The sequence below is a fragment of the Marmota monax genome, unplaced genomic scaffold (genome assembly GCF_021218885.2).
Source record: "Marmota monax isolate L192 unplaced genomic scaffold, Marmota_monax_Labrador192_F-V1.1 WCK01_AAM20220418_F8-fsc00006, whole genome shotgun sequence".
In the NCBI taxonomy this organism is placed as follows: Eukaryota; Metazoa; Chordata; class Mammalia; order Rodentia; family Sciuridae; genus Marmota; species Marmota monax.
Window position 1 is genome coordinate 20506166 of NW_026693712.1, and position 25759 is coordinate 20531924.

At 41.3% G+C, this 25759-nt stretch overlaps 2 protein-coding genes across 10 annotated transcripts in view; one reads left to right on the forward strand and one right to left on the reverse strand.

Annotated features, from left to right (window-relative positions):
• Positions 1-97: 97 nt before the first annotated feature.
• Kif20a (kinesin family member 20A) lies at positions 98-9306 on the reverse strand. The gene is made up of 19 exons (XM_046460049.2): positions 9177-9306; positions 8524-8709; positions 6739-6828; positions 6518-6637; positions 5984-6122; positions 5665-5852; positions 5449-5578; positions 5072-5266; positions 4874-4985; positions 4699-4767; positions 4164-4307; positions 3853-4018; positions 3575-3739; positions 3324-3463; positions 3001-3103; positions 2483-2681; positions 2136-2227; positions 1792-1929; positions 98-504 (listed from the first exon to the last, which is right to left on the reverse strand). Exons 2-19 carry the CDS (start codon positions 8686-8688, stop codon positions 184-186), a joined length of 2676 nt encoding a protein of 891 aa, XP_046316005.1. The 5' UTR covers positions 8689-8709; positions 9177-9306; the 3' UTR covers positions 98-183.
• A 208-nt stretch (positions 9307-9514) lies between these two features.
• The window catches only part of Brd8 (bromodomain containing 8), a 28175-nt gene continuing 11930 nt past the window's right edge, over positions 9515-25759 (forward strand). For 2 of the 9 annotated variants that reach the window (XM_046460044.2, XM_046460045.2), the window contains exons 1-8: positions 9518-9774; positions 11258-11354; positions 12595-12678; positions 22909-22978; positions 23654-23703; positions 24015-24137; positions 24647-24727; positions 25263-25327. In XM_046460044.2, coding sequence (XP_046316000.1) covers positions 9756-9774; positions 11258-11354; positions 12595-12678; positions 22909-22978; positions 23654-23703; positions 24015-24137; positions 24647-24727; positions 25263-25327 — 589 coding nt within the window. In that variant the 5' untranslated portion in view covers positions 9518-9755. Of the gene's footprint in view, positions 9775-11257; positions 11355-12594; positions 12679-22908; positions 22979-23653; positions 23704-24014; positions 24138-24646; positions 24728-25262; positions 25328-25759 lie in introns of all 9 variants that reach the window. The other 7 variants (XM_046460046.2, XM_046460043.2, XM_046460041.2 and 4 more) reach the window with 7 other exon arrangements.

Below are 25759 nucleotides of genomic sequence, written 5' to 3' on the forward strand. Positions count from 1 at the left end.
CATATGAGTGAAAAAACATGAGATTACAAAAGTGATTATAATACAAAAGGTGTGGGGAACTAGTATATGAGTATTGTATGCCGCATACAGTTCCAGGTATATGGTAAAGCTGAAAACAGGTCTGTTTATTAAGCTGAGCAGCTGACCCACATAGGGAGATGACTGTGTTCTTCCTCCCCAGTCTTAGTATTTTTTGCCAAAAGGCCCAGATTTGAGTAAAGGAGAGCGCCTTGAGCGCAAGATCCGGGCATAAGGGCTACAGTCTGTTGAGCTTTGGCAGGTAGGTGTCCGGGGAAGTAAGTTTCGAAGGAATGGTTTTTTCCCTGGAGGTTGCTGGTTTGGTTGCTGGTTTTCCTGGTTGGTACCAAGGCGCTTTTTGGCAGAAGCAGCCTGGCCTTGAAGCTTTTGCACAGTATGATACTGCTCAGCAATGCATGTTGCCTTCTTCTGAAGGTCCAGTTTCACTAGCATCATGTTGTTCTGCAGTTCAGCTAGTGTCTGGTCCTAGGGAATATCAATAAAGTTAGAAAAAATTCATCTTTGTATGGTATATTTAGAAAAACAAGGTGGCAAGGTAATACATGCTATCCATTATTAGTAACTAGTAACTATTTCTTCAAAGATAAACTCTTTAAGGTTAGAGCTTATAACTGAATAGAGGATATATAATTTTAAGACCCAAGCACAAGCAGTGCTGAACAGGACATTTTTTAACACAAAGTGGCATCAGCTTAAACAAGTTTATTTAACTTCCAAGAGCCTCAGTCCCTAGACACAAAATTTTGTGCATAACACCTGTAATCCCACTATTCAGGAAACTTAAGATCAAAAGTTCAAAGGTAGCCTGGACAACTTGTAGGTCCCTGTCTCAAAAATAATAAAAAGAGCACACGCCTATAATCCCAGCAGCTGGGAGGCTGACATAGGAGAATCACCAGTTCAAAGCCAGGTTCGGCAACTTAGCAAGGTCCTAAGAAACTCAGTGAGACCCTGTCTCTAAATAAGTTTTAGATTGAGTGTCCTTGGGTTCAATCCCCGGTAACAGAAATAAATAAATAAAATAAATAAAAAGGGCTGCAGAGCACATGCCTAGCAAGTGTGATGCCCCATATTGAATCCCTTACTACCACTGAAAAAAGAAAAAGGTATGCTTAGTCTAAGATGCACATTTTTCTTAAACATTTTAAGATCTCTGGGATTAGAATGTATTTTATGGATGAGAAATGTCATAGCCTGGGCTGGGGTTATATGTCAGTGGTAGAATGCTTATCAAATGATAAGCCCTGGTTCCATCCCCAGCCTCATAATTAAAAAAAAAAAATCAGTTTGTTAGTTTTCACAGCTTGTTAGTTTTTTTCTTAATAATATATAACATGATGGGCTGGGGATGTGGCTCAAGCAGTAGCGCACTCGCCTGGCATGCGCGGGGCGCTGGGTTCGATCCTCAACACCACATAAAAATAAAGATATTGTGTCCGCCTAAAACTAAAAAAATAAATATTAAAAAAATAATAATATATAACATGATACCAGTGGCATCTTAGATGAAATATGACAGTATATGCCTCCCTATGGTTGTTACGACAAGGTGCACATACATTACCACAGTACCTATTAGTACTTAGTAAATGCTTCACAAAGAATCATTTCTTATTTAGCAAGGAAGAGAAATTCCTCCTTACTCTTAAGTTTATCCTAAAAATCTTTTTCTCTTATGTTCCTGATACCCTTTTTCACATATATACTGGAATGGGCTAGTAAGAGAAGAGGGGGTATTTAGGCTGCTCTAACCTGTTTGATTAAGATGTCATCACAAGTGGTCAAAGCTTGACGAAGTTTTCCTGCCCCAGTGCTGTGGCAGCAGGCCCTTTCTGCTGACTGGAGAGACTCACCAAGTTTCTGAAGCTCTGACCGCAGTAATCTTATATTCTAAAAAAAGGAGTAGGATCAGATTATACCAAGATCAACCCGGTAATGATGTGGAGGGGTTGGGTCACCATTTGAAGAGAAGTAAAATTAGAAAGTCTGGTCAGCTGAATGAAAACGCCATTCCCCAGAACCCTGCACAAAAGAACCCCTTGTCCTCATGAATCAGAAACTGCCTTAGGTAACAGCTTTTGTAACAGAAAGATTACCTTCTGGCCCTCCTCTAATTTCTTGTCCACGTCACTGGTAAAGGGCTTTGCTGAGGGTGGTGGTTCTAACATTCTCTGATACTTCTGCAGCTCTGAGGGAAAGAACAAGGAAACTTGAACACATAGATTTTCTAGTTTTAGACCTACCTCTTTTTAACGTAGTTAACAGTAGCTTACAGTAAATATAAAAGGTGAGGCCACATAGAGCCTAGAGTGAAAGGTCTGGGGGACCTTTTCTGCAGCTTGGAGTTGAGGAAATTATGTTGAAATTAGAATCAGAAAGCCCAGTTTTGAATACCACCTTTTCCCTGAATCACTAATGCTTCCTGCCTTCTCTCCTTCCTCACCTTTAGTGGTAGAGTTTAGCTCTGCTTTACACTGTTGTAGTTCAGCATTAACCTCCTGGAGCTGCTGAGTGGAGGCAGAAGCTGCCAACCTTTTTGACTGCCGCATGGATAATTTAGACCCTGACTGTTGATGGGCCTCAGATTGCTGTCTGGTTTCCTGCAAGAGAGCTTCTAGTTCTTCAATTTTTTCATCCCGTTCCTAAGAGGGAAGTAGAGAGCACAATTCTGTTAAGGGTCAGACAAATATTGGATGAAACAGATGACAAACAATGAACAAAAACTTTCCCAATACTTCAAAAACCTATTTGCTAGCACTTCTATTAATTCCTGCCCAACTAAACCCCTTAATTCACTAAACATACATTAAACATGTACAAAGCACCTAAAGGGAATACAGAAAAGGAGTTCTATATATTATAAATGCTTGCTCTTACCAGAGTTTATAAAGTCTGTTAACCTCAGGCAAATTAGTGATAGAAATCTGAGTAGCTAATTGGGGTTGGTTCAGGGTAACTTACCTGAATCTCTTCGTGGTAAAAACTTGTGAGTGACTCCTTGAGAATCTTTAGTTTCTCTTCATACATTTCCTCCATTAGTTCCTTTTGGGTGTCCAAATGCTCACTGTCAGAGGAGAAAAAAGAAGTGAGTGAAGATTTTTTTTTTTAATATCTTTATTTTCATGTGGTGCTGAGGATCGAACCCAGTGCCTCACGTGTGCAAGGTAAGCACTCTACTACTGAGCCACAACCCCAGCCCGTGAGTGAAGATTTTGAGGGGTAAACTTGGAGGATGATCCATTCCCTGTCCCACTTGACAGTAAGAGGGATCACTATGCCAGTACCTGCACCACTGTTCCCGTTGTTGCATTTGTTCTACCATCTCATTGCAAATTTCATCACGGAGTTGCATCTCCAGGTGCAACTTTTCCTGTCGTTCTTTCAAAAGCAGAGTTTTCAAGGCTTCCACCACCTGTAGGAGCTCCTAAAAGGAACATACTTGTCAGATGTATGCCCATAACCCCAAAAGGCCCAAGACTACGTGGAAAATGTATAGCCATTAAGCTGCTGCACCAAAGCTTTTTTGTATTCTCACCTCCTTGCTGTACATGGAGATGTCAACTTCATTTTCAGCGTGGTTGTCAAGGCCTGGGTCTGCCTTACTCCCTTTTTCTAAACCAGGGGATGCCTGAATACTCTGTTCCTTGATGAATGAATGCAGTGATGGGAGTCCTAGTTGCACAGGTGGGGCATGCACAAGCTAAAGGTGGGGGAAAAAAACCTTAATTATAAACTCCTTAACTGTTCACTGGTAAATTTCTATAAAGTTAGCAGCCTAAGGTAGGCACAATCAATACACCTACAGCTTCTCACCTGGCTGGCAATGGCTGAAAACTTGGCCACGTGAAGAGTCTCATCATAGGTAGAAGCACAAGGATTCACATTGACAATCATGCAGGATCGGCCTCGGCCTGTGAAGAAGCCTTGGAACACTCGGGTCAATTTGCTATCACGGAAAGGAACCAGGTTCTGCTTTGACCTAGCAAAGAACCAGAGGTAATAAATCTGTGAATAAGAACTCTAATCCTTAGGTATCCTAAGGCTATCCCCAGTCGTGACCAGGAAGTCTTGGTAAATTCAGAGTCCTAGGCCATCCCAGCCCAAGTTTACAGTCAAAAGCTCACCGGTTCTGTTGGTTTTGGCGCAGAGCAGCAATACAGCGGCCCAGGGTGTGCAGAGAAGTGTTAATGTTTCCTGCTTCCTTTAGCCGTTCACCACTCTTTTGATCTTTGCAGCGCTCTGAACCAGCCAGATCACAGAGTGAAAGCCTAAAATGATGCACAGGATCAGGCATAAGGACTTCATATAATGTAAGTTTATGGCCCATCATATTGTTTTGGAGAGGAGAGGGCCTACCAAGAATCTCTGTACCCAAGTAAGAACAAGTAATTCTGAGGACCTCCCTCTGTTCCCACAATGACTAAGTGATCAAGAAAATCAAACTTTCTTTTCTTCCTTTCTTTTTTTCTTAATAATGGAATTGAACCCAGAGCCTCATGCATGCTAGCCAAGTGCTCCATCACTGAGCTACATCCCCTTTCCAAGTGGCCTAAACTGCCTTTCAACTTGTGATGCTCCTGCCTCAGCTTCCTGAGTAGCTGTGATAAGAGATGTGCACCCACATATGGCAAGATCGAATTTCTAAGTGGAAAAACTTACTCGCTGATCTTGGGAATTATATCCCCTTCTCCCTGAAGGTGCAAGATCCGGATTGAGAAGATGCTATGACTGAAAGTTAAGAAAAAGAGGAAAATCATTGAATATCTTTCCTGACCAGGTGGAAGACTAATGTTTCCTAGATATAGTCAAGGGTTTATTCTCAAAATTCACTCACCTACGGCTAGAGTTCTGGTTCAGGTGTGTACTGGCAAAGCTCTGGTTCTTACGTCCCACTTTTAGGAGTCTCCAGGCTTCCTCAGCATCTTGAACATGAATCCAGTTGAGATCTGGGGCCAGAGGAGAGAAAGGTGTAAGATGGTAATATTCAACCCCCTCCAGGGTTTCTGCCTGGCTTTTCTCCACATTCACATACCTTTCACATAGGGATTGCCATTTTGATCCTCGCATAGCCGCAGAGTCTGCCTCTTCCGCTGCTGGCTAGGTGGTTCTAACAGGTCATAAAGCAGCTCATTGTAGATCTCAAAGAAGGAGATCCAGATGGAGAAGCGAATGTCTGCTGGTATGCTTACTGGGGCAGTGTCTGGCTGTGCCCATTGGTGACTTGTTTCTGAGGAGAAAGCCAATGTATAGACTATCAATCCTTGGGCAATTCATCTAACCTCTGGACTGCAGGGGCCATTGGAAGGTGGAGCTCAAGTTGTAACCTTGGGTCTGCTCCCCTGGTAGCTGCTAGGAGGAGGGAGTAGGTTCCTCTTATTACTTGGCAAAGAGCACATTCATGATACGTACCATCCAGCTGGCTACTGCTGATAAATTGACTGGTAGAAGAGAGCCCAGCAATGCCACTGTCAAAGCTGGTAGTGGTGCCCATCCGACTTTCAATGTAAACACTCCTCTTCAAAGAGGTAGATAGCTCCTCCTGAAGGGACACAGGGAGGAGGTAAGCACAAAGCTTTCCTGAGATTTGTATCCCCTACCCCTGCCTCATGTATACCAACACTTCACCTCTTGAAAGCCTCCACTGAGCAGGGACATCTTCTTCATTTCTTCCTGTCGAATCTGCCTACTATCTAGCCAGATTACCTCATTGGAGAGCGAGGGCTTCAGGTCAGGTGTTGAATGAAGTTGGCCTTGGAGGCTATTGAATATCAGAGCCAATGACCGAGGCAGGATCCCTCCATCTTTGATGGTACCTAGAGGCATATGAATGATGGACAGCTGAGGCAAGTGTCTTTCTCCCTCTGATTCAGAGCACCAAAAAGTAATTACAGGTCAATCCACCATCAAAGGCCAATCAGCAATACTGTGAAGCCTTACTACTCACCTTGAATCGTGTGAGTTTTCCCTGAGTTGGTGACTCCATATGTATAGATAAGCCAGTTCTGCCCTTTGAGTACATCCTTTACCATCTCCTTCACGGTCAGGTTGAAGAAGGATGACTGTCCCACTTCTGGCCCAAAGATCTGGAGACAGACCCAGTAACTCAGAGGTCCATTCTTCATCTCCCACTTGTATTCTATGCAGAGCCAGCATTCTATGCAGAGCCAGCATTCTATGCAAGCTACCCTTCCTGGGTGATTGGCTCTGGCTCCCATTACAGAAGGTTCTTTCTGCCTTGCTGTCAACTATTCCTAATCACTGAGGACTCAACTACTCTCTATTAGTCCATCTTTCATCCAAATCAAGAAATACTTAAAGAATGCTATGCACCAAGCCTGATTTGCACACACCATTGGGTAATATAATGGTCACAAGCAAGGGCTTTGGAGATGGATAAATCTAAATCCTAGTCCTGTTTCTCCCACTGATTAAAATCCCTGCATGCTGATTCCTTGGTTAAAGACTAGTATATCCATACCTGGGAAAAGGTGAACTTGTGGGTAGCTTGGCCAATTCCCCGCTCGTTGCTTTTCAAGGCAAAGGAGTCCTTGGGTGCTTGCAGAACAAGGGTCTCCATATTCTCAATTCGAACACAGCCCTGAGAAGGGGGAAATACAGTTTTTATAGAAGGAAATGTTGCTGGAGAATCTCTTCTTTACTGTATCATTCCACTTTAAAGCCTCCTCCTCAAACACTCACCTGATCCTCCTGTCGTTCCAACTCGGAAGGTAACAAGGGCCTGACCCTCAGGTATACTTTCACCTTCTCTGTACTGTCTTCACATGGAACCTGTGGTAGAATTCCAGCCCAGAATCACATATTAATTTCGGAAGTTACCTCTGAACAAATGGGCAAATAGCACAGTTCCTAAGAATCAGGTTAACACAAGCCCATTCCATCTCAAACGTCTCTGTGCAACTACTCTTTGGTTCTACAATCATTCTAACCCACATGACCTTTTTTACTCCTTTGTCACCCTCTCTCTCTCATCAGTACCCTGCAAACCTGGCTTGCCACACCAATTATCTGAGTTAGAATTGGTTGCGTGGTATGAAAATCAGCATATGATACAATAGCAGAGTAAAGTAGTTAGAGCACCTTGGACATAGACACACCTAAATTTGAGTACCAATTCCATTATTTAATAATTATGAGCTCTTGAACAAGTTCTTTAAATTCTCTTTGCCTCAGTTTCCTCATCTGCATAGTGAGGTTAATAATAGCACCAACATCATTCATTCAACAAATAGAGAATGCCTACTATGGCCCAGGAACTCTAAAAGGCTCCAATAGCTCCTAATGAGGGATGTTAAAGGCTCCAGTAGTTCCTAATGAGGGATGTTATCAAGGATTTTGCTTCCATAAAAACTTTGTTAGTTCCTAAGAGAGGGGAAAAAAACAATGTGATGACATATGTTAACATTTAGCATAAGGCCTAGCACAACAGTTTTTAACCAGGGCCATTATTTCCCCTCAAAGAACACTAGGTTGTTAAAGTGGGAAGGCATTACTGACATCTAGTGGGCAGAGGCCAGGAATGATGCTCAACATTTACAATGCACAGGACAGCTCCTTACAATAAAGAATCCAGCCTCCAAATGTCAGAAATGCTGTAGCTGAAAAACCCCAGCTTTGCAGCAAGAAAGGCTAAAAAAATGGAAGCAATGGTTGATATTATTAAAACCTGAATGTACATTCTACTTATGTAATGTCACCATGTGCCAATAATCGTGGGGGGTGAGTGGGGGTTTGAATCCAGGGTCTTATATGTTAAGCATGGGTTCCACTTACTGAGCTACCCACTCCAGCCTATACAAATCATTTAACATAACTGGGTCTCAAAATGGACAGATACATTCATTTATCCTTGTCTCAGAGATTACCTAAGAGTTATGCACTTCATTTCATTAATGCAATGCAAATAGTAGTTATTCTTTTTTTTTTTTTAAGAGAGAAAGAGAGAATTTTAATATTTATTTTTTAGTTTTCGGCGGACACAACATCTTTGTTTGTATGTGGTGCTGAGGATCGAACCCGGGCCGCACGCATGCCAGGCGAGTGCTCTAAATAGTAGTTATTCTTATGGGCATACAACTCTACATTTTTTACTTGTCATGCCCTTAGTTTAAATTGATGTCTCAGACCTTAGGGATTACTGGTTGTTGACATTAAACTATCCTGTATGGAGGATTATAGGCTGAGAATATAATTTTCTGCCCCCAAGCCACTATCCAATTCTTTATGTGTTTGCTTTTTGGTACTGGGGATTGAATCCAGGGGCACTTAACCACTGAGCCACATCCCCAACCCTTTTTTTGTATTTTATTTAGATACAGGGTCTCAATGAGTTGCTTAGGGCTTTGCTAAATTGCTGAGGATTCCTTTGAACTGGTGATCCTCCTGACTCAGCCTCCCGAGATGCTGGGATTATGGCGTGTGCCACCACCACCACCACCACTACAGGCCACTATTCAATTCTTTTACCTGCTGCTTGTCCTCCAGGGAGGTGGAGATGACAGAGCAGTCTGATAGTAGGTCTGTCCGGATCACAGATCCCAAATCTGCAGCTGTGGATTCAAACATTGGGGAGACTACCATATTCTCATCAGACAGCAGGCCCACAGGCGGAGAAAGGATTCCTTGAGACATGGCAGCGGAGGCAGCCTAGGTCTAAAAAGAGACAGAGTATGTAGGAAGAATAAGAAATGGAAGGAGCAACAAATCATAGGTAAGAAACAATGCCCTTGCCCCAGGGCACTCGGTTCACAGCCTGAATTGCAACTCTGTATTTTCTCTAATTACTAGCAAAGAGGAAGGGGAGGGGATATTGAATAATTTAAATCAAGTCTAAGGCTTCTTTTCTAAACCTGAACAGCAACTAATAGATATCTGGCTCCAAAAGTGGAAGGCCACGCTCCAAGTAGGGTGCCTGGCCTGCCAATGCTGTGGAAGTGATGTCAGGATCCAAGAGTCCATTTGCAACCTCACCCCAAAGCCCACCGAAAGAATACAGGTATTAAGGGAAGAAAGAGAGCGAGTAGTGCGGAGAGGGAGATGGCTGCAGTTTCTCTTTGTGAAAGCCTACTCTGCATGGGCAAGTGTTGGGAACCTCAGTTCCAGCCCGGCGGCACACTTACTGGAAGACGCGGCCCTCGCTGCTTCTCAGGTACCAGCTGAATCCCAGCAGCAGAACCTGGACTTTCGCTACCGGAGAGCTCAACTCCGCCCATGAGGTGCAGCTTTGTTCCTAATACAATGTTTTAAATTATGCACTGAGTTCGTTCGGCCAATCAGAAACGAAGCCTGCAGTTACCAATCAGCGTCAGGAAAGGGGCGGGGAAGACCCGGGAGACCGTTTGATTCAGCTTGACCTCTCACCTGTAATGTGGATCCGGGTTACCAACTGTCGTGCGTTTGGAGTTCTTTCTCCTGGGATTACTTCCCTTTAATTCTTTTCCTTGAACTCAGACATTTCTTTTATAAAACGCCTAAAGGAAATCCTGAGGCTTCGGTTGCCATCTCTGCCCTACTTTGGCAACAGTGCTTTCCAGGAAAGCACAAGATAACTGGTTTAAAGCTCTTGCTTCGACTTGGATGAAAAACCTACATTTCCCAGGAGGCACCGCGAACCAACGCCCGTACTCTATTTCCCAGAGTTCCCGGTGTTGGGTCCTACCTGACTCTAGCTCGCAGGCGTTGGAGACTTAGGGGCCAAGATGGCGACAGGATCGGGCAGTGAGTATTTGCGTGGAAGGCTTTTGTGGAGCGAAGCAAGGCATAGCATTTTTGGCACACACTAAGGAAGTGGGAGGAGTGGGATAACTGAGATCCTAAAGTGTTCAACGGCTTCGTGAGGGCCGGCGTTTGGGGTTTGAGACATAAATATAAGCTGTTGCGTCTCAGGGAAGGAGGGAGGTTTGAGAGAAGCAGCTCAGCGAGTCTTTGTATCAAGAGTTCTGCGGGGTAGGAGAGAAAGGCACTCTAGAAACTTGGGCGTTAAAACGAAGAGATGTGAGCCATATGGTGTGGCCGGCAGCTCAGAGTCATTCATTTTCTGAACAATGTGAGGCATTCGAAGTGTGATCACTTTAAATCACGAGCTTTTTCTGTCACTGGGAAATTGCGTTTCGTGAATTTCATTTTTATCCGTTTCATAGAGAATGTTTTTAGGTCCGTCGGTTGGGGGAGGGGCTGAAAGAAGTAAACAAGTTTATGCTAAGAGGGAGGCGGGGCAGTAGGAAGGGCGGGCGCTAGGAATCTTGGGAAATAAGCTCGCCTTCAAATTGGAATAAAGTTTTTTTTTTTTTTTTTTTTAATTAATTAGCCCCTTGGCGTCGCTTTGGGATTGAACCCCTCAGTGGCATCTTACCACTGAGGTACCTCCCTATCCCCGCTACATTCCCCACCCCCTAACTTTTTTTTTCCTTCTTCGGGCTGGCCTCGAAATTGCAGTCCTCCAGCCTCAGCCTACCTAGTAGCTGGCATTACAGGAAAACACCCCTGCACCCAGCTGGAATAAAGTATTCTTCAAACTGAACTTTCTAAAGAATTACTTCATATTAATCTGACTTTCCCAATTTTTAAAATATAAAGCCGAGCTTAAAGTCGTGGCATCTGAGGAGATAAAATGTTCTACTATAATTCACATGCAAACAATAGATAAGGTCAATGTAGTTAATTGTAGTGGTGAAAATCAAGTGTTGGTGATTGCTTAAGAGTGCTGAGCTTGGTGGCTCATGCCTGTAATCCTAGCGGTTCCGGAGGCTGAGGCAGGAGAATCACAAGTTCAAAACCAACCTAAGCAATTTAGCAAGACCCTGTTTCAAAATAAAAAATAAAAGGGGCTGGGAATGTGGTTTAGTGGTTAGGCACCCATGGATTCAATCCTTGGCACCAAAAAAAAAAAAAAAGTTTCGGTGGTGCAAGCCTGTTAACCTTTGCAGCTCAGGAGTCTGAGGCAAGAGGATTGCAAATCTGAGGCCAGCCTCAGCAAATTAGCCAAGACCTAAGCAACTTAGACCCTGTCTCAAAAAGGGTGTGTGTTTGTGTAGCTTAGTGATAAAGATCTGGGTTCAAGAATCAATCCTAGTTTAAAAGAAAGTTGGTGATAGTAGCTTGTTTTGTTCCAACAATTGGTATATTTTGTATTAGGCTTTTAGTTGTTGATTTGGTGCTTAAAACTCCTCAGAGGTTGTCTCTAAGCCTTGTTACTTTTCAGAACACAAGCTGCTGAGTACTGGCCCCACAGAGCCATGGTCCATCCGGGAGAAGCTGTGTTTAGCATCTTCAGTCATGAGGAGTGGAGATCAAAATTGGTAAGATATCTAGGATGTCTCCGTTCTTGGGTCTTAAGAAACTTGTCCCCCCTCACACACACACACTTTGGTGGATTCTTACAGTAATATCAAGCTTTAAATAGTATTTTTTTCCAAACAGTTTTACTAAAATATATCATAAAATTAACCCACTTAAAATGTAGAACTCAATCGTTTTTTAGTATATTCACAGAGTTGTGCATCCATCACCACAGTCTAATTTTGAACATTTTCCTTATCCCTACAATAAATCCATTACTCCTTAGCTGTCACTGCATTCTCTCTTCTCCTCTCCCAAGCAACTACTTATCTACTTACTTTTTCTACAGATTTCATTTCATATAGAAGGAATCATATAACATGTGGTCTTCTGGCACTGATTTCTTTTCTTTCTTTCTTTTTTTTTTTTTTTTTTGAGATTAAAAAAGGTTTATTACTTAGAAAAAAGGTTTATTTTTTCTTCTTGTCCCAGAAGCTGGATTCTGCCCATCAGCAGGAATAGGCTTTTAAAGAGGTGATTCAAAGGCTACATTCCTCATGTTCTCTGTTTCAGTTGTAATTCACTTGTTAATTTGGGGGATATTTATTTCTGAGGTCTTTTGGTACCATCCCCAAAGTCTCATTACTTTGTTCCTATGGTGGGTTTGTACTCAAGGACAGATAACTCTGCCTAGGAAGGGGTAGAAAGGTAATCCTGTTTCCCCAGAAATTAGGGAGGAGCAGGGAGAGAAAGAAAGAAACATGTCCACTTAAAAAATAAGTTACAGTGGCAGAGCAACAAGAGCTATATTCAAAGCATAAAGTAGACACTGTTACATTTCCCCACTGTCAATTTCTACATTCCATTTCTATGGAAAGATGGGTGATGACATCTCCAAAACTGTTTCCTGCTGCAAGGGGGTGAAATTGGGGGAAGTAACCCAAAACCCTTGTTCTCTATTAGGTGGGGTGTGGACAGTTAAGGGGTTTCAGTATCAGAGTAGTCCAGAGGTCCACAGTTGGCAGGTGGCAGGTGACTGGACAAGGTGTACACAGGCAGGGATCATGAAAATGGTCAAAGTTGTCCGACTTTCCTGAGTTCAATTTCCTTTTTCTCAAAGTGGACCAGGATGGAACAACCTTTATTGTTTGGGGAGAGAAGGCAGGAGTTCCATGAAGCAAAAGGAGTTTAGGCAGCTGTTGGGAAGCTCCTTTCTTCGGTCCCTTTACTCACAGGAGTATCCCCCTTGTTCAACCCTAGGCAAACTCACCCATCTGGTAACTCTCCTGCAGTTGGCTCTCAACAAGTTTGCCAGTCACCTTGCCGACTAAGCATGGAAATGAGGTTCGTTGGAGAACCAAGCCTGCCCAAGAAAGCTGGAGCAGGGGCTTCTTTGGGGTTCCTGGGATGCCAAATTTGTTACTGAAAGCTTGGTCCTTGTCTCCAGTGCCAATCCAATAAGGACATGGTTTTGAGAAAAAGGGAAAAGAAGGTTTATTGCTTTTCTAGCTAAGGAGATTACACAAGACTCCTGTCCCAGAGGCTGTGATTCTTGGCACTGGCTACTTAATCAGTCAACAGTACTTTTTCAGGGTTCACCAACGTGTACTATGTATTAATGCTTCATTCTCTCTCTTTCTCTCTCTCTTTTTTTTTTAGAGAGAATTTTTAATATTTATTTTTTTAGTTTTCGGCGGACACAACATCTTTGTTTGTATGTGGTGCTGAGGATCGAACCCAGGTGCTCGCATGCCAGGCAAGCGCGCTACCACTTGAGCCACATCCCCAGCCCGCTGCTTCATTCTCTTTTAAGGCCAATAACAGTATGAATATATTATCACCCCTTTGTATCCATTGGAGATTGGTTCTAGGACTCACAGATACTTTAAAATTATCTCTAAATTACTTGTTATCAAATATGATATAAATAGTTGTTGTATTGTATTGTTTAGGGAATGATGACAAGAAAAATAGTCTGTACATGTTCAGTACAGATGCAGTCTTTTGTTGTTTTTTTTTCTCCCCAAGTATATAATTTTCAACCCATGGCTGATTGAATCCAAGAATGCAGACCCTGGATATAGAGAGTTGGCTTCTTATTCAACACTTTAGGATCATTTGGATGGTTCCTCCAATTTAGGGCTAATATGAGTAATGCTGTTATAAACATTTGTGTACAAAGTTTTATGTGAACAGTATTTCAATTCTCAAGTTTTCTACCCCAGTAGTGGAATCTCTGCATCATATGGTAATTATATGTTTAACTTTGAAGAGCTGCCAAACTTGTTCTTTTCTCCTGTTCAGTGTTTTTCTCCAATATGAGGGATTGAACCCAGGGCTTCAATCATGCTAGGTGAGTGCTGTACCACTGAGCTACATCCCCAGCCCTTTGAAAATTTTTATTTTAAGACAGAGTCTGACTAAGTTGCTTAGGCTGGCCTGGAACTTGTGATCTTCTTGCTTTAGCCTCCAGAGTAACTAGAACTGTAGGTAGCCACCTACAGTGCATACACCTGTAGGTGTATGCCACCATGCTGAACTGAATACGAATTCTATTAAAGTTCCTGGCAAGAAAAAAAAAAAATGACACAAACTGAACAAGTAGAATTTTTATCAAAACTAAGCATGAAAGCTGGGCATGGTCTACATAACTATGATCCCAGCAACTTGATAAACAGGAGGATTGCAAGTTCAAGGCCAGCATTGGCAACTTAGTGATACTTTGGCTCAAAATTTAAAAAAAAATAAGAAAAGCCTGAGGATGTAGTTGAATGGCAGAGTGCCCCTGAGATAAGAAAAAAGATAGCAAAACATGATTGTGCTAATTTTAACCAAAAGCTGAACTCTGTGGTCAGTAAAATCCAATTATATGGAATAACTATGGTGTATGTACTCCCCTTTATGCCTCTTGATTGACAGACTTAAGTCAAACAGACAGACTTCATTTGTTCTGTTTTCAATTTGGACTTTCAATTGTGACTTTCTTTTTTCTAATTCCAGCAAAAGTTGTTTGAAACCAGATATATAGTTCTTGGAAATTTCCCTAGTGCCTCAGCAGAATGGCATCTTCCCAAGAAAAAATGTTTATTCTTTTTGACACCTAGTCTCTAAGAAAGGAATCCTGGGCTAGGTCTGCTTTTTGCCAGATAGTCCAGTTGCATGTAGTTGCTCTGTAATCTTGGCCATTGTTCAGAACTGTCATCGTCTTGTCTTTCTCTGTATCAATTTTTTTTTTCTTGTTTGTTTAATTGCATTTCTGGGGATTGAACTCAAGGCCTCGTGCATGCTAAGTAAGCAGTCTACCACTGAGCTTCATCCCCAGCCATGTGTCAAAAATAAAAAGGGCTAAAGATGGTAGCTCAGTGGTAAAATCCCCTTGGGCTCTATCACAAGCACCAAGGAAAGAAAGGGAGGGAGGCAGGCAGGCAGGCAAGTTTAATCTGAAAAAGGAATAAATGAGGTGTGACTATCTGCCTTAAATGTCTCAATTTAGGAAATTGGAGGAACAGTACATAGACCATAATTCTGTCCCAATTAACTGGACTTAATTGAACAATTAAAGGAAAAAAATGAGCTATAAAAGAGGGGGAGAGTGAAAAATCCCTCCTAGCTAAGATACTTCTTTCCAGGCTTTATAATATTGGGATCTACCAGGTATCAGGGAGGTGTGGGGGCTTGCTGCAGAAATTGGTTCTTTTTCATGTTCCTACCATATGGGTTGGGACATAATGCAGGCTGCATCCTGTTTGGTGTTTCCCAGTAGACAGGTTAAGGGATTGTTGACCAAGACAGCACTGTATTCTTTGTATTCACTCCAAAGGCTTTTTCTATTTGCACCCAGGGTTGTGGAGAAAGAGCCATCCTCACCAACCAAGCTTTGACATTTTGTGAACTAGCAGGGTAGATATATACTCACTCCTGAGTCCCTCAGTCTGTGCACCACGGGGCAGGGCAGACATCCACACCTTGTTGTATTCCCCAATGCCTCAGAGAGTTGGAGGAAGCAATCAAACCTCTGAATTGTGTGCTGGAGATGGGGGTGCTAGTTGTGAGTACCAAGCAATTTTATTCTCAGTCTTAGAGCTTTCAAACCTGGATGCTGTGCAAAACCACATGGGATTGGTCTCTCTCCTTGTCCTAGAGAGCAGGACCATGAGATGATTAGCCCTTTGGTCCCCTCACCATGATCCGTATTGCTCAGCCGGGTTTGTGACAGACATTCCCTTTCCATGAATGTCTCCTGGCTATTTCCCACCCAGTTGTGTTGGGCCCAAATAGTGATGCATGTTTTCTGATCCCCAGAGCAGGTTAGTCCTTAACAGTAGAATCCTTGTAAAGTTATTGTGTTGTGCAGGAGTAATCACTTTCAGACCAAATCTCAAACTGGATTTAAAGCTTGCAAAAACTGGGCTTTGCTGGGTATGGTAGCGCATGTCTATAATCCTGGTGGTTCAGGTGGTGGAGGCAAGAGGATTGCAAGTTCAAAGCCATTCTCAGCTTAGTGAGGCCCTAAACAACTTAGACCCCATCTCAAAATTAAAAAAAAAAAAAAAAGGACTGGGAATGTGGCTAAGTTAAGTGCCCCTGGATTCAGTCCCTGGTACCAAACAAACAAAAAGGATGGGTTTCTCCCACTGTTTTCTTCAGAGTTATCTGCACTCTTTGGCTTACCTTAGCTTGCAGAGTTGGGTTTATTTCCCCAGTTAGGGGCCTGGGTTGAAGTTGGAAATTGCTTTCTGCTTTTCTCTGAGTTGCCTCTCCAGTTTTGTGTGCTATTCAGGTTTCCCTTCACTTCTTTATTCCCAGAATTCTTCTCTTTCTAAAACAGTTTCCTTTTTGTACTGACTATTCTTACTCAGAGTTGCTAGAATGGTACTTCTCTTTCTTTGTCTTGTTGAAGACCATCTTTACTGACCACAGTTCAGATTGACTTAAGGTTGTTTTGATGATGATTTATGTCTTTTGTGTGTGATGCTGGGATTGTGTCTTTTTTTTTTTTTTTTTTCCTCCTCATTCTTGCCAGGATTTCATTTGAATTGATGTTAGGGGTATAGCTCAGTGGTAGGTTGGGGGGTGGGGCTTGTAGCTCTGTGGCAGAATACAATAGAGACAGACCTTGAGTTCAGTTCCTGGCACCCAAGAGGAAAGAATTAATGTTCAGTTGGATTAATATTTTTTGGGGGGGGGGGGCAGTGATAGGTATTGAACCTAGAGCCTCTGCATATAGTAAACAGGTGTTTTACCACTGATGCACATGCACAGCTTCCCCCGTCTTTTAACTTTTCTTCTTGGTGTGGTGTTTTCGTTTTGCATTACTGGGAATAGAATCCAGGGTGTGTCGTGTGCAAAGCAAACACTTTACATTAAACTACATTATAAGGTTTTGTTTGTTTGTGGGTTTGTTTGTTTTGAGACAGGGTCTTGCTAAGTTGCCCAGACAAGCTTCAAACTTATAATTTGATTCCTACCTCAGCCCCGGAGTAGCTGTGTTTACAGGTATGTGCCACCAAGCCTACTGAGCAAATTTTTAATGGTGTAATTGATTTGTGGTAAATTACACCTACTTGAAGTATAAGCCCATGGTATTTATAACATATGGATACGTCTATGAAACTCTTCACAATCAAGATAATTTTGACAGTGTTCATTAGTGGTGAACAGGTGAAGAAAATTATGGTGTATAAATATGCAAAGGAATATCATTGTTATAAAAAAAAGAAAGAAGGGAACCCTGACATTTGTGATAACATGGATAAACCAGGAAGGCATCATGTTAAGTCAAAAAAGTCAGGCCCAGAGACAAATACTGCATGATCTTACTCATGTAGAATCTAAGAAGGGTAATCTCAGAATTAGAGATGGTGGTTACTGGTGGCTGGAGTGGTTGAGGGTATGGTTAGGTGGAGTGAGTTTAGAGAGTCGGTCAAAGGATACAAATTTTGAGTTATACAAGGAATAAGTTCTGATCTGTTGTAGAGTATAGTGACTATAGTCCACCACCACCACCACTACTAGAGGCATAGACAGAGGTTTATTTTGGAAAGTAGAGGCGTATTCAAGAAACAGTGTGGGCCATCTCCTCAGGAAGAAATAGTAGCCAGTTGATGGGTATTAATATTTATAGAGGGACAGTTGCAGTTGCTAGGGTCTGGACTAGAGTTAGAGTTGGGGTAGAATTGCACAATTTGGTGTCAGTTTTTCCAGCGCTTGCACATTAACCTTATATTACTTTTTTGCAGGAAGGGGTCAAGAGTATGGGTCGGGCTGCTCTGGAATATGTTTTGCATTTCAAAGATTTGTGGGCATTTATTGCATTCCAGTGGCTCATGGGCTACTCTTTTAAGGCTCAAAGTTTATCTTTCTTTTTGTGTATCCCCAAGTTTCCATATGATTCTCCACTTCTACCGTGCAAACTTGGGACCCCTTAAGGGTTGATGAGGGCCATTCTCTAGAGAACCTTTGGGTAAAGCAAGGAATATACATTCAAGGGAGAATGTGGGCCACATCTCAGAGAGAAACAGTCACGTGCTGCTTATATTTATTAACAATATTGTATTCTCAAGAAATGCTAAGAGTACATATGTTCTCACTTCAAAAATAACTACGTGAACCAGGCAGCCTGTAATCCCAGCAGCCTGGGAGATTGAGGCAGGACGATTGCAAGTCCAAAGCCAACCTCAACAATTTAGCAATGTCCTAAACAACTTAGCAAGATCTTGTCTTAAAAGAATTTTAAAAAGGGTTGGGGATGTAGCTCAGTGATTGAGCGCCCCTGGATTCAATCCCTAGTACCAAATAAATAAATAAAACAGAGGGCTAGGAATGTAGTTCTGTAGAGGAGCACTTACCTAGCATGTACGAGGCCCTCAGTTCACTCCCTATCGCCACAAAAACAAACTGGTTTTGAAATAAAATCCAATTTGTACATTTCCTCATATTTTCGTAAGAAAAATAGTATATAGGCTGGGGTTGTGTCTCAGTGGTAAAGCACTTGCTTAGTATGTGTGAGGCACTGGGTTTGATCTTCAGCACCACATATAAATAAATAAAGGTCCATTGACAGCTAAAAAATACTTTAAAAAGAAAAATAGTACAGGAACACTATGTTTATGACTTTTTATAAATCAAAGTAGTGCACGTTATCAGTGTCTTTGCATTATTGTCTTTCATCTATCAGTGTCAGTTTCTAGTCTCTCAGCATTAATTTTAATTTTGTATACCATATTTTCTTTAGACCTCTTTCTTCCTCTGAGTGTATGTGTGTTAGTGGGAGCTGAACCCATGGTTGTTTTGCTGCTGAGCTATATTCCCAGCCCCATTTTTAGTTTTTTTTTTTTTTTTAAATTTTAGTTGTAGATGGACACAACACCTTTATTTATTTGTTTGTTTGTTTGTTTTTATGTGGTGCTGAGAATCGAACCCAGTGCCTCACACATGCTAGGCGAGCACTCTACCACTGAGCCCCAACCCCACCATTTTTAGTTTTTTTGAGACTGTGCTTTGTTAAGTTGCTGAGGCGGACCTGGAACTTGTGATCTTTCTGCCTCAGCTTCCCAAGTTGTTGGGATTACAGGCATATAACACTACACCTGACTAGACCACACACATACTCCTTTGGTGGGGTGGCGGTGTATATATGGGGCCTGTATATGCTAGAAAAGTGCTGTATCACTGAGCTGCATTTCCATCCCTAAACATACTGTTCTTGACCTTCTACTACTTCTCTTAGTACTTGATCTTGGAGGATATAGTATATCTTCATTTGAAGATCTGTCTCATTCCTGCCTTTTTTTTTTTTTTTTTTTTTTTTTGGTGGTACTGGGGATTGAACCCAGGGCCTTGTGCATGCTTAGGCAAACACTCTACTAACTGAGCTATAACCCCAGCTCCCTCATTCCTGCCTATCTTTTTATGGGGGTTGGCTAGTACAGGTGATTGAACCCAGGGGTGCTTTACCACTGAGCTACATCCCCAGCCCTTTTTTTTTTTTCTGGTGGATACAACATCTTTATTTTTATGTGGTGGTGAGGATTGAACCCAGCGCCCCATGCATTCCAGGTGAGCACATTACCGCTTGAGCCACATCCTCAGCCCTTTTGATTTTTTATTTTCAGACAGGGTCTCAATACATTGCCAGGGGTTCCGCTAAGGTTGCTGAGGTTGGCCTTGAACTTCCAAACCTCCTTTCTTGGCCTCCTTAGTCACCGGGATTACAGGCATGTGCTATCATACCTGGCCCCTATTTTGAGGTTGGGGGCAATACTGGGGATTAAATTCAGGGGCACTAGACCATTGAGGCACATCTTCAGCCTTATTTTGTATTTTATTTAGAGACAGGGTCTCACTGAGTTGCTTAGCGCCTCACTTTTGCTGAGGCTGGCTTTGAACTTTGTATCTTCCTGCCTCATCCTCCCAATGTGCTGGGATTATAGGTGTGTGCCACCACACCCAGCCCATTTATTTATTTCTTAACAGCTGCATGGTATGTTTTATGACTACAATGTGAAATAGTGGCATGAAATAATATAAAACATTGTTTAGCAAAACCTTACGTGTACATTTGCTGCATATTATGTGGGTGAATATTTGCTAATATATAACTTTGGTTATATGTAGATTATATCTTATACCTATAAGATAAGCTGAAAGTAGAATTGCTAGGTCAAAGAGTATATGAATTTATAATATTTGGTAAAAAGTTCAAATTGCCTTGCTCAAAGATTTTTCAGTTTGCACTCCCAGTGCCTGTTTTTTATTTTCTGCCCTGTCTCGTAGAATGTATTTTCCCATGCTTTTGATCCTTGACAGTATTATAAAAGGTGAGAATGTCATATTTTTGATTTGCATTTATCTTAGGTGTGAAATTAATTGCCTTTATATGTTAAAAAGTCACTTGTATTTCCTTTACTGCAAATCATTTTCCCAGTTGTCTTTTTTATTATTAGTACTGCCTTTAATTGGGGAACTGGGAGGGTTCCATCTAAATTAGGGAGATAAGCTGCTGAGAGCCACAGCCTAGTCGGAATGATGCATGGCATTTTTGCCAGAAGGGAGTGGTTGAGAGGTGTCCGCCTCATGGCTGGGCACAAAATAACCACTTGTAGGTTTTATTACCCGAACTCCCTCGGGGCCACCCAGGCCACCCACTTGGCCCTTCCAGGAATACCACCAATCAGAAATCCCTCCTCCGGAACTTCCCCAACCAATGAGAACTCCAAAGTAGCGGGACAGCAGGGGTCTAATATACAATTGAATACACAGCTTAACATAACCATCATCATCTCAATGGCTAGCTGGTCACCTCAGCAATAAGCTATTTGCCTGATCAATGAGATACATTTTTTTGTTCTATTTTTGCTATCAGATGCCAATTAACTTATTTTAGTATTTTTACCTTGTTCCCCCCCACCACCTTTTGGTGTTTTCTTTTTTGAGACAGAGTCTTGTTAAGTTTCCCAGGCTGGCCTCCAGCTTGCAATCCACCTGCCTCAGCCTCCTGAGTAGCATACACCACCTTACTCAGCTAAGACTTTTAAAATATAGTGTATTAAGATTTTTCTTTTATGGTTCTCGGCTTTTGCATCATGATTAGAAAGGTCTTCTTTGTGAGATTATAAAGAAATTGTGTTCTTCTAGTTCTTGCATGATTACTTGGATCTACTTGGGAGTTTTTCTGCTTATGAGATATGAGGCCTGGATCAAACTTTCTTTATTTTTTTTTTGCCTTTGGTACTGGGTATTGAACCCGTGGGTACTTTACCACTGAGCTAAATTTCCCAGCCCTTTTTATTTTTTAGTTTGAGATAGGGTCTCATTAAGCTACTCAGGCTAGTCTCACACTTGTGATCCTCCTGCCTTAACCAGCAAGAGTAGGTAGGATTACAAAAGTGTGCCACTGTGCTTGGCTTATTAAACTTTTTCCTGATAGGTCGTCATATAACCATTATGCCAACACAAAATTTAAAAACTTTTTTCTGCAGCTGGGAATGTAGCTCACAGGCAGAGTATGTGCTTAGTATGCTTTTGGACTTTAATTCAATCTCCAGTACCACAAAATAAGCACCAAAAATAAATAGTGGGCTGGAGTTGTGGCTTAGTGGTAGAACTCTTGCCTAGCATGTGTGAGGCACTGGGTTTGATTCCCAACACCACATAAAAATAAACAAGTAAAGGTATTGTGTCCATCTACAAAATATATATATATATATATATTTTTTTTAAACTAAGTAAATAGAGACTTTTTTTAAGATTGTGAAGTATTTTAAACCCATAGAGAAGGGTAGAGAATAATATATAGTACAGTCCTTTTATACCCTTTGTTGATCCTATTTCACTCTATTTTCATTTTTGCTTGTTTTCTTTTTTTGTGTTTATACTTCCATCATTTTGGAAACTTGGTTGGCTTTGTTTTGTTGAGGAGGCGGTGGTGGAGAGTCTTTATTTATGGTCCTAGGGATTGGACTCTTGTGTTCTAGGGAAGTGTGTTACCACTTGAACTATATCCCCAATCCAAGGCAGTTCTCTTTTAAAAGAAGCAAACAACCAAATCAACCTAAAAATGTTTTTCCAAGTGAAAAAAATTTTTACTATCTTTACTTCATCTAGTAAATAGTATATCACCCAGGAAAACGGTTCAGCAATGACTTTTTTTTTTTTTTGGTACCAGGGATTGAACCCAGGGGTATACCACTGGGTCACACCCAGCCCTTTTTATTTTGAGACAGGGTCACACTGAGTTGCTTAGGGCCTTGCTGAGCTGCTGAGGCTAGCTTTGAACTTGCAGTCCTCCTGCCTCAGCCTCCCAAGTCACTATGATTACAGGCATGCGCCGCCATGCTCAGAAGCAATGACTGTCTTTAAATGGTTTTATTTTTTTCAAGGGGTTGGGAGATAATGAGGATTAAACCCAGGACCTTGAACATGCTAGGCAAGCTGTCTTGCTGAGCTACACCCCTTTATTTTTACTTCGAGACAGGGTCCTGTGGAGTTGTCCAGACCAGCTTTGAATTTGTGATTCTCCTGCCTTGATCTCTTGAGTGACTGGAATTATAAGCATATGCCACCAGGTCCATTTCTCTAAATTTTTTTTTTTAAAGGTCACAATTTGATTCTATTTGAGATTCTGCTGAGCTTCAGACTTGAGCAGACTTTATAGTCTCTCTCTTTTTTTTTTTTTAGAGAGAATTTTAATATTTATTTATTTATTTTTAGTTTTCAGCAGACACAATATCTTTGTTTGTATGTGGTGCTGAGGATCTAACCCCGGCCACACGCATGCCAGGCGAGAGCGCTACCGCTTGAGCCACATCCCCAGCCCCTCTCTAAATTTTTTTTAGGTAGTTGTGTCATTTTTCATAGTCAGATATTCTGTGACTGGGGGTATATAGCTCTGTAATAGAATCCTGGGTTCAATAATAGTAATTTAAAAAAAAAAGATATTCCAGAATATTTCCCATTTGGCAGTTTTTATTCTAAATTTTGAAACTACAAACCTTGAACTCAACCAACTACCTCTCCCGTTTTTTTTTTTTTTTTTTCTGTTTGGTGTGTAATGAGACTTCTCTTACTTCGTAGGGTATCAGTTAGCAGAGCCATCAAGCCCTTTGCAGAACCTGGCCGCCCTCCAGACTGGTTCTCTCAAAAAGTAAGTTACTAAATAGGTGCTTTATTATAGTCATTGGGATTTAAAGTAGGGCTCTCTACCAAGTTCTGCCTTATAATTACAAAGCTTTTATACCATGAAATGAGAAAATAGTTAAATGCTTTTCTTTCCTCCCACTTTTCTAATCTGTGTATGCTCATTCTTATAAAATCTTCTTGTCAGTGTTGTATAACAGTTAAGAGCCCAATTTTGGGTGTTAGACAGATTTGGGTTCTGTATGATTCCATCTAAAAACTTTAGACCATGATCCTCAGTTCTCTTGTTTATGAAATAGACATAAAAATTGCTTCGGTAATGTTGTAAAGTAATTGAGCTGATACATGTAAAACACTTTAGTAGAATACTTTGCATATGGTAATTACTCTGTGTTATTATAAATATTGGCTAGTGGGTTGGCTTTCCCCAAAGACACCCGAGGACAGAAGACTTCTTTTTCTTTCGTGGTATTAATTATTTTGAACTGATTGGATTGCAAAGTAATTTGTCCTATAAACTGTACACACTGCTGGGTCCTGTGATGTATGCAAAAGAAAAGCAAAAGAAACCACATACATCTTAAACATAGCTCTCTTTTCTAAACTTTGCTTAAATTTGTTGAAACTTGAAAAGCTTATTCGTTTCCAGGATTGCTCATCACGTTTTTACTTTTTTCCATAGCATTGTGCTTCTCAGTACTCAGAGCTCCTAGAAACCACTGAGACCCCAAAGTGAGTATAAAGCCAGATATTTCAGGCAGATCCCTTTAGTGGCAAGTGTTTACTGTGGAAATCTAGTTTATACCTATTTGGGGATGATAAAAGTATTGCAGAGGGATGGGGTTATGGCTCAGTGGTAGAGTGCTTGCCTAGCATGAGTGAGGCACTAGATTTGATCCTCAGTACCACATAAAAATAAAAGATATTGTGTTCACCTAAAACTAAAAAATAAATTTATGATTAAGTAGTAGAGAAGTCTTGAAGAAAACAAGTGGGAGTGGAAACAAATGTCCTCTTAATAAGATGAATTTTTCCCCTCACAGACGCAAAAGAGGTGAAAAGGGAGAAGTAGTAGAAACTGTGGAAGATGTGATTGTTCGGAAACTGACTGCTGAAAGAGTGGAGGAACTGAAAAAAGTGATAAAGGAAACCCAGGAGAGATATAGGTACTCAACTCATCAGAGCACATATCAAATGGTTTGGAAAGACAAAGGGGACTAATTTCTTGTACTGGTCAGAATTTTTAAAATAGATTATTTTTAAAAGATACCAGAATGGACTGGGAATATAGCTCAGTTGTAGAGTGCTTTCCTAGGTCCTGGGTTAAATCACTAGCACCATAAAAAACAGTTGAGCTAGGTGTGGTGGTGCATTCCCAGCAATTTAGGAGGCAGGCAGGAGAATTGCTCGTTCAAAACCAATCTAAGCAATTTAGTGAGACTCTGTCTGAAAATTTTAAAAAGGGCTGGAGAATTGGCTCATTGGTAAAACACCTCTGGGTTCAATCCCTAGTACCAAAACTAAAACTAAAATAAAATAAATAAAAAACCAGTTGTCAATTTGAAGGTTGAGGTGGAACAATCACTTAAGCCCACAAGTTTGGGACCAACCTGGGCAACATAGCAAAACCCTGTTTCAAAAAGATTATCATTCTGTCTGCTTTTTCTTCCTATAGACGGCTGAAAAGAGATGCAGAACTAATTCAAGCAGGGCACATGGACAGCAGACTGGATGAGCTTTGCAATGACATTGCCATGTGGGTTATAATCTTCCATCTGTGCTCCTTTCTGTCTCACCTCTTTCCTTCCCAAGTAATCTATCTTCTTTCCTCCTCCTGCCATCCCTTTTGACTTGAGACAGATTCTAGGAAAGCAATAGCACTGGTTTGGTGTGTGGGAGTGGGGAATGAGGCCTTAGAGGGTTATAGAATATTTCAATATGAGAACATATTAATTCTAACTTAAAAGGTCTCTGTTTTGCCTGGGTGAAGAACTGAGAGTTAGTATACCCCAATTCCCTGTTTTGATGATTAGATTCCCTGCTTTCAGAAACAGCAGATATTTGGGGGGGGGGGGTATAAAAAGGGCTGGGGTTGTGGCTCAGTGGTAGAGTGCTTGCCTAGCATGTGCAAGGCAGTGGGTTCGATCCCTGGCACCACATAAAAATAAAAACAAATAAGATAAAGGTATAAAAATAAATAAATAAATAAATAAATTCTCCATGAGGGCTCAATGAACTATGGGAAGGAACTAGATATCTGGCTACCATCTAACCTTTAATTCCCTCTTTAGGAAAAAAAAATTAGAGGAAGAGGAGGCTGAGGTGAAGAGAAAGGCTACAGATGCTGCATACCAGGGTAAGCTGAACTTAGTGCTTCTGCTTAACGGTTAATTATACTTACTGCATGCTATGATAGACTACTTTGTAAATTTAGTAGTTCAAATTTACATGCATATTTCTCTCTTGTCATCTTCTTTCTCTCTCTTTTTTACATTGTACCCTTTTGGGGGTTGGGGTGGGGTTGGTGCTAGTGCTAGGGACTGAACCCAGGGTCTTGTGCATGTTCCATATTTTATTGAGTCAATCTCTTAAGTCCTGGGAGTAGGTCAGTTTAGTTCTGTGTCATTTCAGGATTTAGTGTTACAGGTGTGCTCCCATCAAGGTTAGGCATCCATATGGTGCAAACTAATAGACTTTTAATAAGCTGCATTTCCATTACACTGGAAAATCAGAAACATGTACTTTTCTGAATTTTTTCCATCCTTTCTATATACCTTATTATTATCAT

Excerpts from the sequence above, each read along its gene's own strand:
- Kif20a (XM_046460049.2), bottom strand. The coding sequence starts at position 8,688 with ATGTCTCAAGGAATCCTTTCTCCGCCTGTGGGCCTGCTGTCTGATGAG. Across the intron at positions 4,986-5,071 it reads TGGCAATCCCTATGTGAAAG|ATCTCAACTGGATTCATGTT; the intron begins GTATGTGAATGT and ends CTCTGGCCCCAG. Across the intron at positions 4,308-4,698 it reads ATAATTCCCAAGATCAGCGA|GCTTTCACTCTGTGATCTGG; the intron begins GTAAGTTTTTCC and ends GCATCATTTTAG.